The following is a 14868-nucleotide window of genomic DNA, read 5'->3' as shown; positions in this document are numbered from 1 at the left end:
GTCGTCCATGGGTGCTTTCATAGCCCCTGTCCCGGCTGTCCCCCTACTTGGCCCAAGCAGGGGAGACATGTGCGGCCAATGCCTGTTTTCCCACCAACCCTTTACACAATCCCACCGGAGCTGCCGTTTCGTCTCTCTGGGTGGAATTCCAAGCTCTTGCTGTAGAATTAATTTGAAACCGGAATTAAACCCTATCCTTTCAGAACACACAACACAACTTTCTACCGATACTAGAATCAGTTCACATCGGCTGAGAAAGAAGTCGATTCTAGGTTAAGACTTCCCTTTTTCCTTTGTGAAGCCCCAGTTTTCAAGCATTATAACAAGATAGAGCAAATTTGACAGAAGAGAGAGACCGGCAACTGCAGACTGCAGGAAGGTTTGACTCCAAGTCCCTTAGGTTTTCCCTCAGAAACTGCAAATATTCAGGGGCGCAAAGCTGGGCCGGGGAGGCTCTATTCCCAGGCTCGGCACAGCCGGGTGCTGCTTTCTCCGAGAACCACACCAGCTGTGACCGGGGACAGGTCAGTACCTGGTACACACGGCCTCTGCTTCCTAGCTTTGTTTCCATCACTGAAACAGGGTCAACCCCATTTTACTCCCACTAGACTCTCACATTTTTAAATACATATGACACTGAGAATCTGCTGCATGGTCAAACCACCAGCAGAGTCTGGGGACATCATCACTGTGCTACGGTAGAAAAGATATAGCTGTTCAGTCCACATCTTTCCCTGCAGAGAGCGGTGTGATATGGGGACCTTTATGGGACTGACCCCTGTCAGTGTTATCCCAAGAATGAAAACACAGGATGCATCTTCAGGAACTTTTTCGTGATTATTTGTCCGCCTTGGAAACTCAGGAACTATGGCTGCAGTCCTTCCCTGCAGAATTTTGTGATTATGACTTAAAGGAACTGATCATCAAACAAGAGATATTTCTGGAATACCTTCTTGCAAGATGCTGTGAACAAAAGAACTGTGACATCTTGAAGGGCTTCCAATCCAGGGCATGCACACATGCACACACACGCAAACACACACACACACACACACACACACACACGGAGAGCCAACAGTGCAATGGTGGGGAGTGTAAACGTTGTATGAATGTGCTGAAGAGGAACTGCCCCCAAGGTTCCCAAAAGGAGGGCATCGCTTTGAAGTGGGATGCTCTGCTCAGGATGACCCGCTGGGGGAAAGAGTATATACACCCAGAATCAGGAGGAGCGCTGAGTGTCCCCCACGGTGACGGGGGGATTCTGACCACCTGCACCACACAGGGGAAAGGGGACATACAAGCCCAGCACCAGTCCACCGTTGCCACCGATGGATGTTTTTCCTGATTATCCTCCATCGCCTCCATCTGTCCACCTCCACCCGCACCCCCAGTGCATTCTTCACTCTTCTCTGTCCAGTATGTGGCTGCCCCCCCATATACTGCATCACTGGGTCTCCCCGCAGGCGGTTACCGGGAGGTGCTGGCAAGAGATTGGAAGGAAAGAGAGGGAAGCCAGGGTGTTTCTTCCCTAAAATGGTGTGTGCTGGTAGCTCTCCTCGGGGGTCCAGCTCAGCCTCGGCAGGTATGAGACCCCCAAACTGTTGTATACGTGGCCATTCCATAACCGTCATCTGAACCCTTGGGAGGGGACTCATTTCCTGCCAGCACGCTGACGGACACATTTCTCTTTTCCACAACACCCCCAAGCCACGGCCCTTTCACACCCTCCCCCACTGGCAAGCTTCTCCCAGGTGACTTCTCCACTAGTGGCCCTGTCCCCAGGGAGCTGGGAGCCCGGGCAGGGCACCCGCCACACCTCCTGTCAGGGAGGCTGCCAGACCCCACCTTCTACCTTTAAAAGCCCCTGCTAGGAGGAAGGGATCTAGGAGCCAGTACCCAGCCATAGGGGCCCCCCACGGTCACACAGCAGGCCATACCATCACTCTGCTAGAGAGGCAGAAACCGGGGGCTAAAAGAAATGAAAAGAAAAGTAGGAGTTCTCTAGCTTTGACTTAAAATTAGTGACCAGTATATTAAAAAAAAAAAAAAAAAAGCCAATACCTATTAAGCAGGTTAAAAACAGAGTTCTCAACACAGGAGCAGAAAGCCACTCCTGGGAGAGAGCAGGGTGGACAGGGGTCAGGCAGCAGGGGGAGCCGGGCTGTGACTCCCAGCAGCCTGGTCAGCATGGAGGGGCAGAGCGCAAATCAGGGCGTTAGCCACAGGTGGCTCCCACGGCCGAGGGAGGGAGTAACATCTGGAAGTCTGACCAGCAGCCTCTCTAGGTCTTCCTCACTGTCAGCCCCATGCCAGGCTTCTGGGACACGGCAGACCCATTCGCTCCAGGGACAGCACGTCAGAGAGCACCTACCCCAGACCTCTTGCTCACACCACCTGGCCCCCGGCCATATTCATTCGCCAGCTCTGGATACCAATTTCAGTAGCTTCCTTCAAGGGCATTTTCATTGTTCCCTGGGTGCAGGATCCTGCTTACCTATGACCAGCTCCAACCCTTGGGCCTGTGAGTCGCTTCCCTGTCTCGATCCCGGAACCCAGTCATTCTTAACAGGAAGTGGGGAGGGGGTGCCCCTCAACAGACATGGAGCAATGTTTACAGACATTTTGCATTGTCACAGCTTGGGAGGTGGAGAGCACTACAGGCATCCAGTGGGTGGAGGCCAGGGGTGCCGCTAAGCATCCCCCAACATACCAGACAACACCACCACGAAGAAGGATACCAACCAAATGGTCACTAGCATCATGGGAGAAATGCCTGGTGTGGAAGGAACACAGCGAACCCACACTGAACGTATCAGAGGAGATGGCATTCTGCTGGATGTTTCATGGATGTTTTAAGGTTTTTTTAAACCTCGAGGATCCTGGATGGCCCAGTAGGTTAAGCCTCTGCCTCTGGCTCAGGTCATGATCTCAGAGTCCTGAGATCGAGTCCCGCATAGGGCTCTCTGTTCAGCAGGGAGCCTGCTTCTCCCTCTCTCTGTGACTACTTGTGATCTCTCTCTCTGTCAAATAAATAAACAAATTTTTAAAAATAGATAAATAAAGTTCTTTAAACCTCCCTCCCAAGACGATGACCAAGACAAAGAACACAAAGTGAGCTGCACTGTCCACCACCCAATTTCCAGACACTGCTTAGAAGTTTGGGCATCCAGTGGTCCCCTCTGCCATTTTATACACATTATACAAGGGTGAGATCTTCCTGAACCTCAGTTTTCTGATCTGTAAAATGTGGGTAACAATACCTACCTCCAGCTCCCCGTCTAGACGGGTTCCCTGTAAATCTGTTTCCTAGTCTCCCGCTTCATGCCTGATTTCCACTTGCTTCCCAGGAATATATGGACAGAGACACAGGGACACACAAAGCTGATCAGGCACCCACCCACTTACATTATTATATCCCCACAAGAATCTGAATAAATGAATGAAAAAAAAAAAAAATCAATGACCCTTCTAGGTCCGAATGACCATTCCCTGCCCGAACTCCAAAAACGGGTTTCTGTACTTGGTTTCTCTCACGTCTTACTTGGGCTTTCTATTGTCATTGGTTGGGCAAAGTCTGTCCACTCTGCGTGGTTGGAAATTTGTTGAGATTAAGTCAAACGAGTGCTGGGCCTTTCGCATGTCCAGCCAAGCCCAGGGGAAAGGAGAGACGATGAACAGATAATACGGCTCATGCGACAGTTTTGTTTCACGGTCCACATATGTGACCTGTTTATAGTCACTACTCCATTCCCTGACATTTCATCTGAACTCACCTTCTAGACCCAGCTTCCAAATATTTTCCTTTACAAATTTGTGAGCAAAGGAGTGCCTGGTGGCTCAGTGGGTTAAGCCTCTGCCTTCAGCTCAGGTCAAGATCTCGGGTCCTGGGATTGAGCCCCGCATCAGGCTCTCTGCTCAGCAAGGAGCCTGCTTCCCCCTCTCTCTCTGCCTGCCTCTCTGTCTACTTGTGATCTCTCTCTCTGTCAAATAAATAAGTAAATAAATCTTTAAAAAAAAAACAAAAAAACAAATTTGTGAGCATCTAATGTCACTTTCACAAACTAAAGCTATCCACTCAATGGCCTGAAGAATAAGGCATCGCCCATTAAAAGTGGCCTCTTGGGCAGCAGCCATGTTCCCTGCACCAAGGAGACCCCAGCCCAGGGGAACAAGGACGGGCACTCCAGTGTGTAAGTGGGCATTCACTCCCAGCAGCTGGCAGAGCCTCCTGGCCATTAAGTGAGTCCTAACAATTCAGTCTTTCAGCCACCAACCTAATAGGCTTTTCTTGGCACAGGCAATTTGGGCTTCGCCGAACACTCCTTTTCACATCTTAAATCAGTACGTGTCAGAGCTAAATGGAGGCTTGGCTCTGCCACAGATCTTGTATTCTGAGGCAAGCTCGTCTTGCTCAGGAACTCGGGGGCCCGCACACTCACTGTAGACCTCTTTTTCCATAAAGATCTGTGACAAAAAGCAGTGGTTTGTGCCTCTGATCAAATGCCTGGGGTCTTCTCTGGCTGCTGAGGACTACATTTAACTTAAAAAGCAGCTAGAAAAATGAAATAGGCTTTTTGGGAACTCAAGGACAGCACAGGAAAGCTGAATCTGCATGCTGACACGTCCTGGGTTCCCAGTAAATGCCAGGAGGGCTATCCCTCTGAGCATTTCTAAGCAGCTTACACCTGGCTTCCCTGGACACATCTCTTTCCTTAGAACCTCCTTGACAGGAGCTTCTCCCTCCCTCTTCCCATAGCATCTGGATGGGCTTTCTTTCCTTTCTTTTCTTTTCTTTCTTTCTTTTTCTTTTTTTTTTAAGGATTTTATTTATTTGAGAGAGACAGAGAGAACACCAGCGGGGGGGGGGGGGGGGGGCGGAAGAGGGAGAAGCAGGTTCCCCACTGAGTAGGAAGCCCGATGGGGGCTTTGATCTCAGGACCTGAAATCATACCTGTCTCCTAAGGTCATTGTGAGATTGTAGGTAATGTGTGTAAAGTGCTTGGTCTGTGGGGCTCGATCCCAGGACCCCGGGATCATGACCTGAGCCGAAGGCGGAGGCTTTAACCTACTGAGCCACCCAGGTGCCCCAACCATCCAACATTTCTTAAGCATATACTGTATCCTGGTACCAGACCAAGCACTTTACACACATTACCTACAATCTCACAATGACCTTAGGAGACAGGTATGATTACTGTTCCCATTTAATGGATGACAAAACCGAGTCCAATGAGTTTCCCAAGGTAACAGCTGATGCATTGTGGAATCAGGGATTCGGGTACAAAGCTCTGAACCATATTCTAATTTCTGCATATGTACTTTCATTAAGCAAATAAATAGGACCGAGTGTGTGCTTACCTTAATCCCACCCAAGAGAGGTGACATAAGAAACCATGTTCTCTACTCAGAAGATGCACAATCCATAGGGAGAGCCGAGAATCACAGGCAGCACCCAGTTGCGTAAGCACACCAAGTGGCCGCTCCTTCATTCCAATTGTTAAGGAATACAGAAACCAAGGAAGACAGGCTTCCTGGTGGACTAGCCCGGGACATGCTCAGGAGAAGGCAAGGGCCGCCACTCCAGGTCATTCCTCCAGGTGATCGCTCTTCTCTCATGTAGATGAGGTTTTTTGTTTTTTTTTTTTAATTTTTTTTTATTTGTTTATTTACAACTTACCTTCATCAGAGAGAACAATGCTTCTGAAGAGGAGATGAGACCTACACAAGGTGGCCCCTATAAGTCAGCGATATTCAGAAAACAGGACATACTCTTTCAACCCCGGGATCACATTTGGCCAAACCCGGAACTTCACGCTTCCACACACCACCCCGAGGCCTACCTCGCCTGCCCACTGCTGTATTTGCCAGGCGCTGCCAACTCTGTGTCAAGGGAGCAGTGGGGAGAGTATGGACAGATAAAACTTTATCCTGGAAAACATTCCACTTGTACTCACCCACCTCCTCTCCCAGACAACTGAGCCAGCCGCCTGCAGCTCTACATGAGGGAAAATGCGGGGTGGTACTTAGGGCCAGCCCTTACCAGTTCTCGAGGGGAAAACTGTAAATATCCTCCAGCTATCCCAAAGCTTATTCGGATTACGGTGCAAAGAAATGCCAAGAACAGGATACCAAGTGGTCACCTGATAGGCTCACGGCCAGATGGGATGACAGGTTCCAGCGGCACAATGTTGAACACATGACATCTGGGAGAAAAAGGAGTGGGAGGGCCTGATGTCAGCCCGGCCTTGCTCAGAGCAGCCCAGTGCCACAGCACTCGCGCCAGGAGAGGGGCTACTCATGTCTTGCGGAGGGAAAGGAAGCTAACCTGTGCTCAGCAGGAGCCAGACGAGCTCCTGAGGACTAACTCTGTAGAAGTTTCTGGCTTCAAGGACAACAGCGCACATGTTGATTCTAGATACTCTGGGTGGCAAAGACAATATTTAGAGAGACAGCTTTGTATAATCGTGCCCCAGGTGTACAGGAAAAACCCCGGGCAGGCTCTGCTTTCAAATTACACCAATTTATATCCCAATAAAATGGTATTTGTAAGGTAGCAAGTGACCTGTTAGCGGTTTGGGTTTGGTTTTTGCTTACCAAATTTCTATAGACAGCTCCTCTGTGTATCATGTACGAGTCAGCATCTCAGACATCAGCAGCTGGCTGGTCAAAGTCTCTTCTCGACAGCGTCTGAGACACACACACATACCTACACCGCTTACCTAGAAACCACAGACGGCACCACCAACAATAACAACAACAACAACAACAACAACAAAAATTGGAGCTCCGCACAGATGAGGCAAAGCAAATTCTTAGAGGAGGGTGGGCAGCAAAGGCCTCAGTCGTCTCCAAGGACTGATCTCTTCTGCCCCAAGCCACTCCCTCTTTGTCCCAACAGATCCCTCCTTCTTGTTCCTTGCCTCACCCAAGTCCCACCTACCCTCTGCACATGCAGCCTGGTCACAGGCTAAGGAAGAGCTAATTCTTTTCATGACAGATAGAAAAAGGGGCACTGCTTATTTTCCCTACATTTCTTTTTCTTTCTTTTTTTTTTTTTTTTTTTAGATTTTATTTATTTGACAGAGAGAGAGAGAGAGTGATCACAAGTAGGCAGAGAGGCAGGCAGAGAGAGAGGGGGGGAAGCAGGCTCCCTGCTGAGCAGAGAGCTGGATTAGGGGCTGGATCCCAGGATCCTGAGATCATGACCTGAGGCTAAGGCAGAGGCTTAACCCACTGAGCCACCTAGGCTCCCCTCAAGATCTTCATTTTTTAAAACAAGTGGCCTACCAATGCCTGGCTAGCTCAGTCAGAAGAGCATGTGACTCTTGTTCTCTGGGTTGTGAGTTTGAGCCCCATGTTGGGTGTACACATTACTTAAATGAATACATAAAAACTTAGAAAAAAATAAAGTGAGAGACTCCGTGCTAATGTTGTGGCTGTTTTGAAAATCACATAGTCTAACACACGTAGAAGTATTTTAATCTGCAGTAAAGCATTAAACCAAGGCAGATATTATCTGCGGGACTGACCCACACATGTGGGTGTTCCAGGCAGGCTAATAAGTTGGCCTGCAAGTCAATTTTTGTTCAGGCTTCTGTTTGCCAATTTTGGGAACGGAGGCCTTCTGGGAAAAGGGTCATATGGGGGGAGGCACATTGATGTTGCCCTTGGCCTCCCCATGAGTCCAAACTCCTGTCATGAGCACCCCCTGTCCCCCTACAAGACTGTTTGGTGAGTCTTCAACTTTGTATTGACTCCAGGAGGCCCATGGAGTGATTTCTGGGAGGGGTTCTTGTGAACAGAGCCGTAATAGCTGGGTCACTTTTAACCCCCCGGGGTACCCTCACCACTCCTAGCAGCTGGAACAGGCTGGCTTGCCCCGCCCTTGGGCTCCCCTTACATGGTGGTTCAGCCTAACGTGGAAGTCTTCTGGACATTCGCTGAGCACCACTTTCCTCTCCCGCTGTCTGACCTCACATGATCTTAAGACCGGCCTCCTGAAGAACTTCCCTCCACAGTGAGTTCTCCTTCAGACGTGCTCTCTTGAAGCACTCTGCTCTGCTGGTACTCGACCACAGACTGTCGTGCCATGCTGGGTCCTTGCTTTGTGCTGTCATTATTCTCTTGCTTCTCGTAGCCTGCTGGAGCGCTCCTTGTGGTGAGCTCCGTGGTCTTTTCCTCCCAGGACATGCAGTGTGCTGTGTAACACCAGGCGACGTCTTGATCAGTGCCTGGACAAGCCAGCGGGTGGCCGGTGCGGCGTTGGGACCATGATGGGGATTTAAGACCTAAATGATGATGTGGGCGCTCATGCTGATGGAGAGGCAATGTGTGGTGTGAGACAGCCTCAGGACAATCATTTGGAAAGTGGGGAGACACCTACCTTTGTAGATGTTGTGGGAATGAGAGACTGTGGCTGTCAACACCTGACGCACTGTCCCTGCCTGAGGTATTATTTTTAATAACCTGTTGTCCCCATCCCAGTGTTTCCCACATTGTAGATCATTGTTAGATGATTACCTGCTTTCCTCACAGGTTGTCCCAGGGCTGTGACCTTGGACTTGCTCATTGGTGTGTATCTCTAAGGCCAACTTAGATACTCATCAGTAGGCGCTCAGTAAATGCTTGTTGATGGGATGAATAGATTGTTGTATGTGAAGCACTGTGAACACACACACACACACACACACACACGTGCACACATGCATGTACGTACGTATGGCCCTCAGTAAGGGACGACCCTGGTGGGGATGAGCTTAGGAGGTCAAGGGCTGCGACTCCTAAGAGTAGAAACTGTTCTTCCGTTTGCGTTCTCTGTGCCTGGACAGTAATATGCACCGCAGCTAAAATGTCCAACCCCAAGGTCCGTTTTAAACGAAACAAAGTGAAGCATTAGATAATTTACATCAGTTCGGATGGTGGCTGGAAGCTTAATAATTCAAATTTAAAACTTTTTCATTCTGGCATACAATCCATAGGCATTTAATTGAAGTAAGGCTTTGTCCTAAACTCCAGGAGTCAGCATATGTCTTTCATTTGGTTTGCTGCAGATCACAGGATGGGTTCGTAGAATTATGGCAATCCTGTGTGGCTAGAAGGAGGAAAGACTTCTTAGCCTGTTTTCTCTTTGGAAGGGGGGATCTCAGGCCCACCTGGGTTGAATAGTGAGATCATCCAGTAGGACTTCGCTGAATGTGATTTTTTTTTTATTTGCCTTTCTGCTTCGGGTGTCCTCAGATGATTCCTCTGATAGGAGAGTCTGCAAAGTTTAAAGAGAGATAGGGTTCAAATAGATGCATTAGGGCGCCTGGGTGGCTCAGTGGTTTAAGCTGCTGCCTTCAGCTCAGGTCATGATCTCAGGGTCCTGGGATCGAGTCCCACATCGGGCTCTCTGCTCGGCAGGGAGCCTGCTTCCCTCTCACTCTCTCTGCCTGCCTCTCTGCCTACTTGTGATCTCTCTCTGTCAAATAAATAAATAAAAATCTTAAAACAAAAACCAAATAGATGCACTAGAGGTGATGTTCAGTGTTTTTTGTTTTTTTTTTAGTTGAAGTGTAGTTGACACACAATGTTACATTCATTTCAGGTGTACAACATAGTGATTGACGGCTCTGTGTGTTATGATATACTCACAGGGTGGCTGTCACCCCCTGTACAACACCATTATGGCATCATCGACTATATTCCGCACTCAGTGACTTTGAATTCTGTGCATTTTAGGATGGTCTAATTGTAGTCTTCCAGGCTGTGAAGGGAGGGCACAGTGATGGCGGTGAGGGGCAGTTTGGCTGGATGCTTGCTTGCCAGCACTGGAAAGGCATCCCTGGACCACCCAGGCGGGCATCATTTAGGTCCGATGGGACCAGAAACATAGGACAGGAGGTGGGGTGAATGTTGTAGATTTTTTTCCCTTTATAAACACATTCAACTTTGGATGAGGAACATAATGTTTGAGTAAATGAATGCTGGAAACTGCTGCTCTCTGGTGTTTGAAAAGTTTTTATTGATGGTTTTCAGCTGGGAAATTTGGCTGTGAGTTGTGGCCTCTCTTTGGGGACATATTTTCTGTCAAAACTACCTAATTATTGTTATTATGATCTAATGTGACAAACGAGGCTGGTTTCTCTCAAGTAGTATGGATATTGTAAGTGTTCACCTGCAAGGAATGAGCTAATTTCCATTCTTTCCCATAGTTCAAGAGCTCTTTCTGCAGCTTGGTGTTTCCTGCCTTTGAAACCATGCACACTTTTCTTTGTAACTTAAAAATCAGGAGTTTTGAGACCTTACGTCCATCTGCCATGCTCATGATGCAGGCCCCTGAGGGTAGAATTTTCCAGTCGAAAAATAAATGTAAGGGGCCCGTGGGTGTCTCAGTGGGTTAAGCCTCTGCCTTCGGCTCAGGTCATGATCTCAGGGTTCTGGGATCGAGCCCCACATCTGGCTCCCTACTCAGCGGGGAGCCTGCTTCCCCCCGCCCCTGCCTGTTGCTCTGCCTACTTGTGATCTCTCACTGTGCCAAATAAATAAATAAATAAAATCTTTAACAACAATAACAACAACAAAATGAAATCCTGAGGGTCAGAGAGGGTAAGGGACTTACTCAAGGTAATTAGCAAGTTGCAGAGCCAGATTTTGAACCAGGAGCTCTGTCCAGGGGTCTGTCTGCTGGATCATTACTGCGACAATCAGAGTACTTTATAAAGTTCTTTACAGGGACAGAGAGCTTTTATGATAGTCCTGGGCAGTCCACACAGACACACAGACATTCACACATAAGGTACTCTGTTGGTTTTCCTAAAAGTAAAGCAATAATAGTAATAATATTGAGTGCACCCATCTCACCTCCTCTGGCTATGGACTTGGTCTCAGCATACGCATAAGCGAAAAGAGTACCTATTATTTCGATGACTCCTAAAGACATGCCGGTCAAGTGCAGAATGTACACTGGTCTGGGTATAACTCACTGCTCACAAGGGCCCTTCATCTGTGCTCCTTATCTGCCCATTTCCATTTCTGTGCTCTTTCCTTCATCTCTGTCTTAGCTCAGGACTTGTTTTCAGGAAGTGGTTATTTCCAAGGCAGATGTAAAAACCGCAGGGCTTGGAGAAAAAACAAAACAAAACAAAAAAAAAACACTTCCCCCTCAAATCAACCATTTTCCTCATTTTCAGGCAAAGCAAAAGCAGCTGTATCGGATGGATGGAACATATATTTTATTTAAAAAAACCCCAACTCCCAGTTTCTCAGAGCCCTGCTCTCAAATCCACAGGTCACACAAATTAAATTAGCCCATCAACGAGGTGTCAATTAGTCTTACGTGGTGGGGAGAAAGTTCTACACAGAAATGGAGACCAAGACAAAAGTCAAAGCTAAATGTAGTGAGAACGGAGCACGTCACCTCCCAGCTCAGAGGCAGAGGGCCTGTCATCTCGCCCACTAAGTGAAGATCACAACCCCCGCCACCAGCCTTAGGGAGACTTTGTTTGTTTGTTTGTTTTTCTTTCTTTCTTTCTCATAACACATAATTCTACCAAAAGATCTTACTGAAAATAAGGTCATATACTTAATCCATAAAGCAATCGGCTCACCTAATTTAAATCACCCCTCTTTCTAAGAGAATTTATATAATGAGGCCACACTACACAAATGGAATTAAAATATATTTTTTCATCATTTTTTTTCCCAGTGGGGAAACTCAAAGGAAAACTCCATATACCACTCGCTTTACGGAAAACCACAGGAATGAAGTGATTTAATTCTAGTTAAAACAAGTACTTCAACCACACACCCTTAAACCTTAATTTTTTTTATATATATTTTATTTATTTGACAGAGAGAAATCACAACTAGGCAGAGAGGCAGGCAGAGAGAGAGGAGGAAGCAGGCTCCCCGCGGAGCAGAGAGCCTGATGCAGGGCTCGATCGATACTGGGATCATGACCTGAGCCGAAGGCAGAGGCTTTAACCCACTGAGCCACCCAGGCGCCCCCCCTTAAACCTTAATCTTAAACATAACCATGAAAGGGGTGCCTGGGATCCAGCCCTGCATCTGGCTCTCTGCTCCGCGGGGAGCCTGCTTCCTCCTCTCTCTCTCTCTGCCTACTTGTGATCTTGGTCTGTCAAATAAATAAAGAAAATCTTAAAAAAAAAAAACACATATCTGTGAAATATGATTTTTCAGAACTTTCCTTCTTCCTTATTCCCTCAGAAAATCTCCAGTATATCATAAGCTCCTCCTAAATGCAGGCTTTCAGTGACATCTTGAGTTGATGTTAAACACATACAGAAAGACTTTGTTACAGTAACCTTTTAAAAATGGCTTTTAGGGGCACCTGGGTGGCTCACTGGGTTGGGCCTCTGCCTTAGGCTCAGGTCTTGATCTCAGGGATCTGGGATCAAGCCCCAAGTGGGGCTCTCTGCTCAGCGGGGAGCCTGCTTCCTCCTCTCTCTGTCTCTGCCTGCCTCTCTGCCTACTTGTCTGTCAAATAAGTAAATAAAATCTTTAAGAAAAAAAAAAAAGGCTTTTATTCCCCATTCTTATCTGAACTTGTAAAAAAAATTTTGCTCCACACTGGAAATTTTTGCTCCACACACTAAAAAATTTTAAGCTCCACACTGGAAATTCCCATTAGGTAACCTTGGGTGTGGGTGCTTTTGAATTTCCTTCATTAAAAAAAAAAGCTTAGAACCAGGACATCAGGTGAATATGGAAAAATACATATTTTGATACAAGTGTAAGTAAATACACACTTTCTGTTTGTTTCAAGATCATTCACTCAAAACACATCCACTAAAATCAAATCCTTATGTTGAACCTAAATTTAGGTGTGAAAACTGGTTTTTGTGCTACTTAGACCAGAGCTCAACACATCCTGTCAAATAACCAGTAAAGGGGAAACTGAGCCAGCCCTGAGACACCTCAAAATAATCATTCTTTGTTCACCAGAAACTGAAGGACTTTGCCCTCAGAGCCACAGCTCCTCGGGCAACCAATGAAAGTATGCTCTGAATCCAGATAGCCATATTAGACTCTCAATCTTTGATCCGTTACAAATTTAACATTGTAAAGGAAACCAAAGCAACCAGGAACACCAACAGGGTAATTAAATCTCTGGCTGCAGGAAGTTTCAAAATCCAAACCCAACACCAACATCGGCCAAGTCGCCATATATGACCTACCCATACTTGCTCGCGTTACTCTGAAAATTCAAAAAGAGAGAAAGCATGAATAGTTTAAATCCTACTAATTCATCGGTACGCTGCTCAAGTCACATACAAGACCTAACACCGGATGCAAATATATCTTACTAAGCTTTTGCCTCATCTCGGAGCTGCAAAAGCTGACAAGAATTACTGCAGACAATTAAATCTGTTCCTGTCTAGGGGTCTTGATCAATACCGTTTGCAGCATAATCTAGCACTGAAATTGCCTCTTCCATCATAGCCCATTGGATTAGCGGCTTTACTTCTGGACCCCAGGACGCGCTGGGCTAGGAACTCTTCTCTATCATTTGCACATCTCCTGGATGGGACAGGGAGCTGCCTGATTCAAACTGCATTTGTCTACCGCCCACTGCCCCCAATATTATGCATTCGCACAAACCAGTAGCATGCGCTTCCCGCATCGCCCGCGCGCCAGTGCAGGCACAATTGCACCCTGAGGTCCGCGTCAGCGAAAGCACCGCGCTCGGCGCGGATCTGAACCGGCTCCGGAAGTGGCTTCCCCGCCTCCCCTCTCCACACACGCACGCCCACCCAGCTCCCCACCTCCGGGAGCGCCGCGGTAGAATGAAGCCCTCGCCCAAGCCGAACGCGCCTCTCTTAAAGCATCTTCCTCGGGCCTGTGGCTGCACAGCAGCCCCCGCGCCACCTCTCGGCTCCCGCACTCCCCGGCCGCCGCGTCCACCCCCGCTCCTCCCTCGAGCCACGCAGTCCCCAGGCGCACATTCCTGGCGACTCCCTCCCCGATACCCGGCCGACCCGGCGTATGGCCGCCCGGGAGAGCTGGGGAGGAAAGGGAGCTGCCGAGGGAGGCGCGAACGCCCGCTCCCAGTCTCCGCGCCCCGACACAAAGCGCCCGGCCCGGCCCGCGCCACCTGTTCCCACCCGGCCCTCGGAGCAAGGGGAGCCTCCTGGCTGCGACCCCATTTCTCCCCGCAGTCCAGCCGCCCCCTCCTGGCCTTTCCGGTTGCCCTGGGCGCTGCCCCCGCAAACCCCTCCACGCCGCCGCCGCGAAAGCAAAAGCAGGAGGCGGGCCCGGGAGGGGCTGGGGGCGCGCGCGCGGCCACTAACCCCGGGCTCCCGGGAGCTGCGCAGGGCCCTCCGTAGCTATAGTAGGCCGACCTAGGGCGCCAGCGCTGGAGACGAGCGGGGCGGCGGCGGGAGCGCGGGGAGGGAGCGAAAGGGAGCGCGGATCCCACGCGTCCGCCCCGACGTCAGCTCGGTCCGGCGCTCCCACTCCGGCTCCAGAGGGAGCAGGCCCTCGGCTCCTCGCCGCCTTTCTGGCGGAGGGCGGCCGGCAGGCGGCCAATGGGGACCCCGCGGGCGGGCTGGAGGCATGGCTCACCCACCTCCGAGCTGCCGGGCCCGGCGGGCGCTGCGTTTTCTGCGCAGCGCTGACTGCTCCTCCCCGCTCAGCGCTCAGGCTCACTCTACCGCACTCCGTTTTCTGCGCAGCGTTGACTGCTCTTTCCCGCTCAGCGCTCGGGGCTCGCTCTACCGCGCACAGCCCCGCACACACCCACTCACCCACACCCACTCGCCCACACCCACCCTGGAGCCGAGGGAGCGCCGCGCGCGTCGTGGGCGCCCCACCTGTGCACGCCGCTCGGCTGCCCCCTTCCGCCGCGTTCCAGAGAAATGCGACTCC

At 49.5% G+C, this 14868-nt stretch overlaps 1 protein-coding gene and 1 long non-coding RNA gene across 2 annotated transcripts; both read right to left on the bottom strand.

The window, feature by feature from the left end:
* Positions 1-5859: 5859 nt before the first annotated feature.
* On the bottom strand, positions 5860-6734 carry LOC123953583. Its single transcript, XR_006820889.1, has 3 exons — positions 6595-6734; positions 6326-6420; positions 5860-6203 (listed from the first exon to the last, which is right to left on the bottom strand). It is a non-coding gene; the product is annotated as an uncharacterized LOC123953583 (long non-coding RNA).
* Positions 6735-8999: 2265 nt separating this feature from the next.
* On the bottom strand, positions 9000-14558 carry LOC123952602 (collagen alpha-1(III) chain-like). The gene is made up of 3 exons (XM_046021857.1): positions 14434-14558; positions 13767-14342; positions 9000-9259 (listed from the first exon to the last, which is right to left on the bottom strand). The coding sequence occupies exons 1-3, from the start codon at positions 14556-14558 to the stop codon at positions 9112-9114; spliced, it is 849 nt and encodes a 282-aa protein (XP_045877813.1). The 3' UTR covers positions 9000-9111.
* Between the last annotated feature and the right edge of the window lie 310 nt (positions 14559-14868).

This window comes from Meles meles, chromosome 11, assembly GCF_922984935.1.
Source record: "Meles meles chromosome 11, mMelMel3.1 paternal haplotype, whole genome shotgun sequence".
Classification (NCBI taxonomy): Eukaryota; Metazoa; Chordata; class Mammalia; order Carnivora; family Mustelidae; genus Meles; species Meles meles.
The sequence above is the reverse complement of the archived record's forward strand: the minus strand, read 5'-3'. Positions and strand labels throughout refer to the sequence as shown.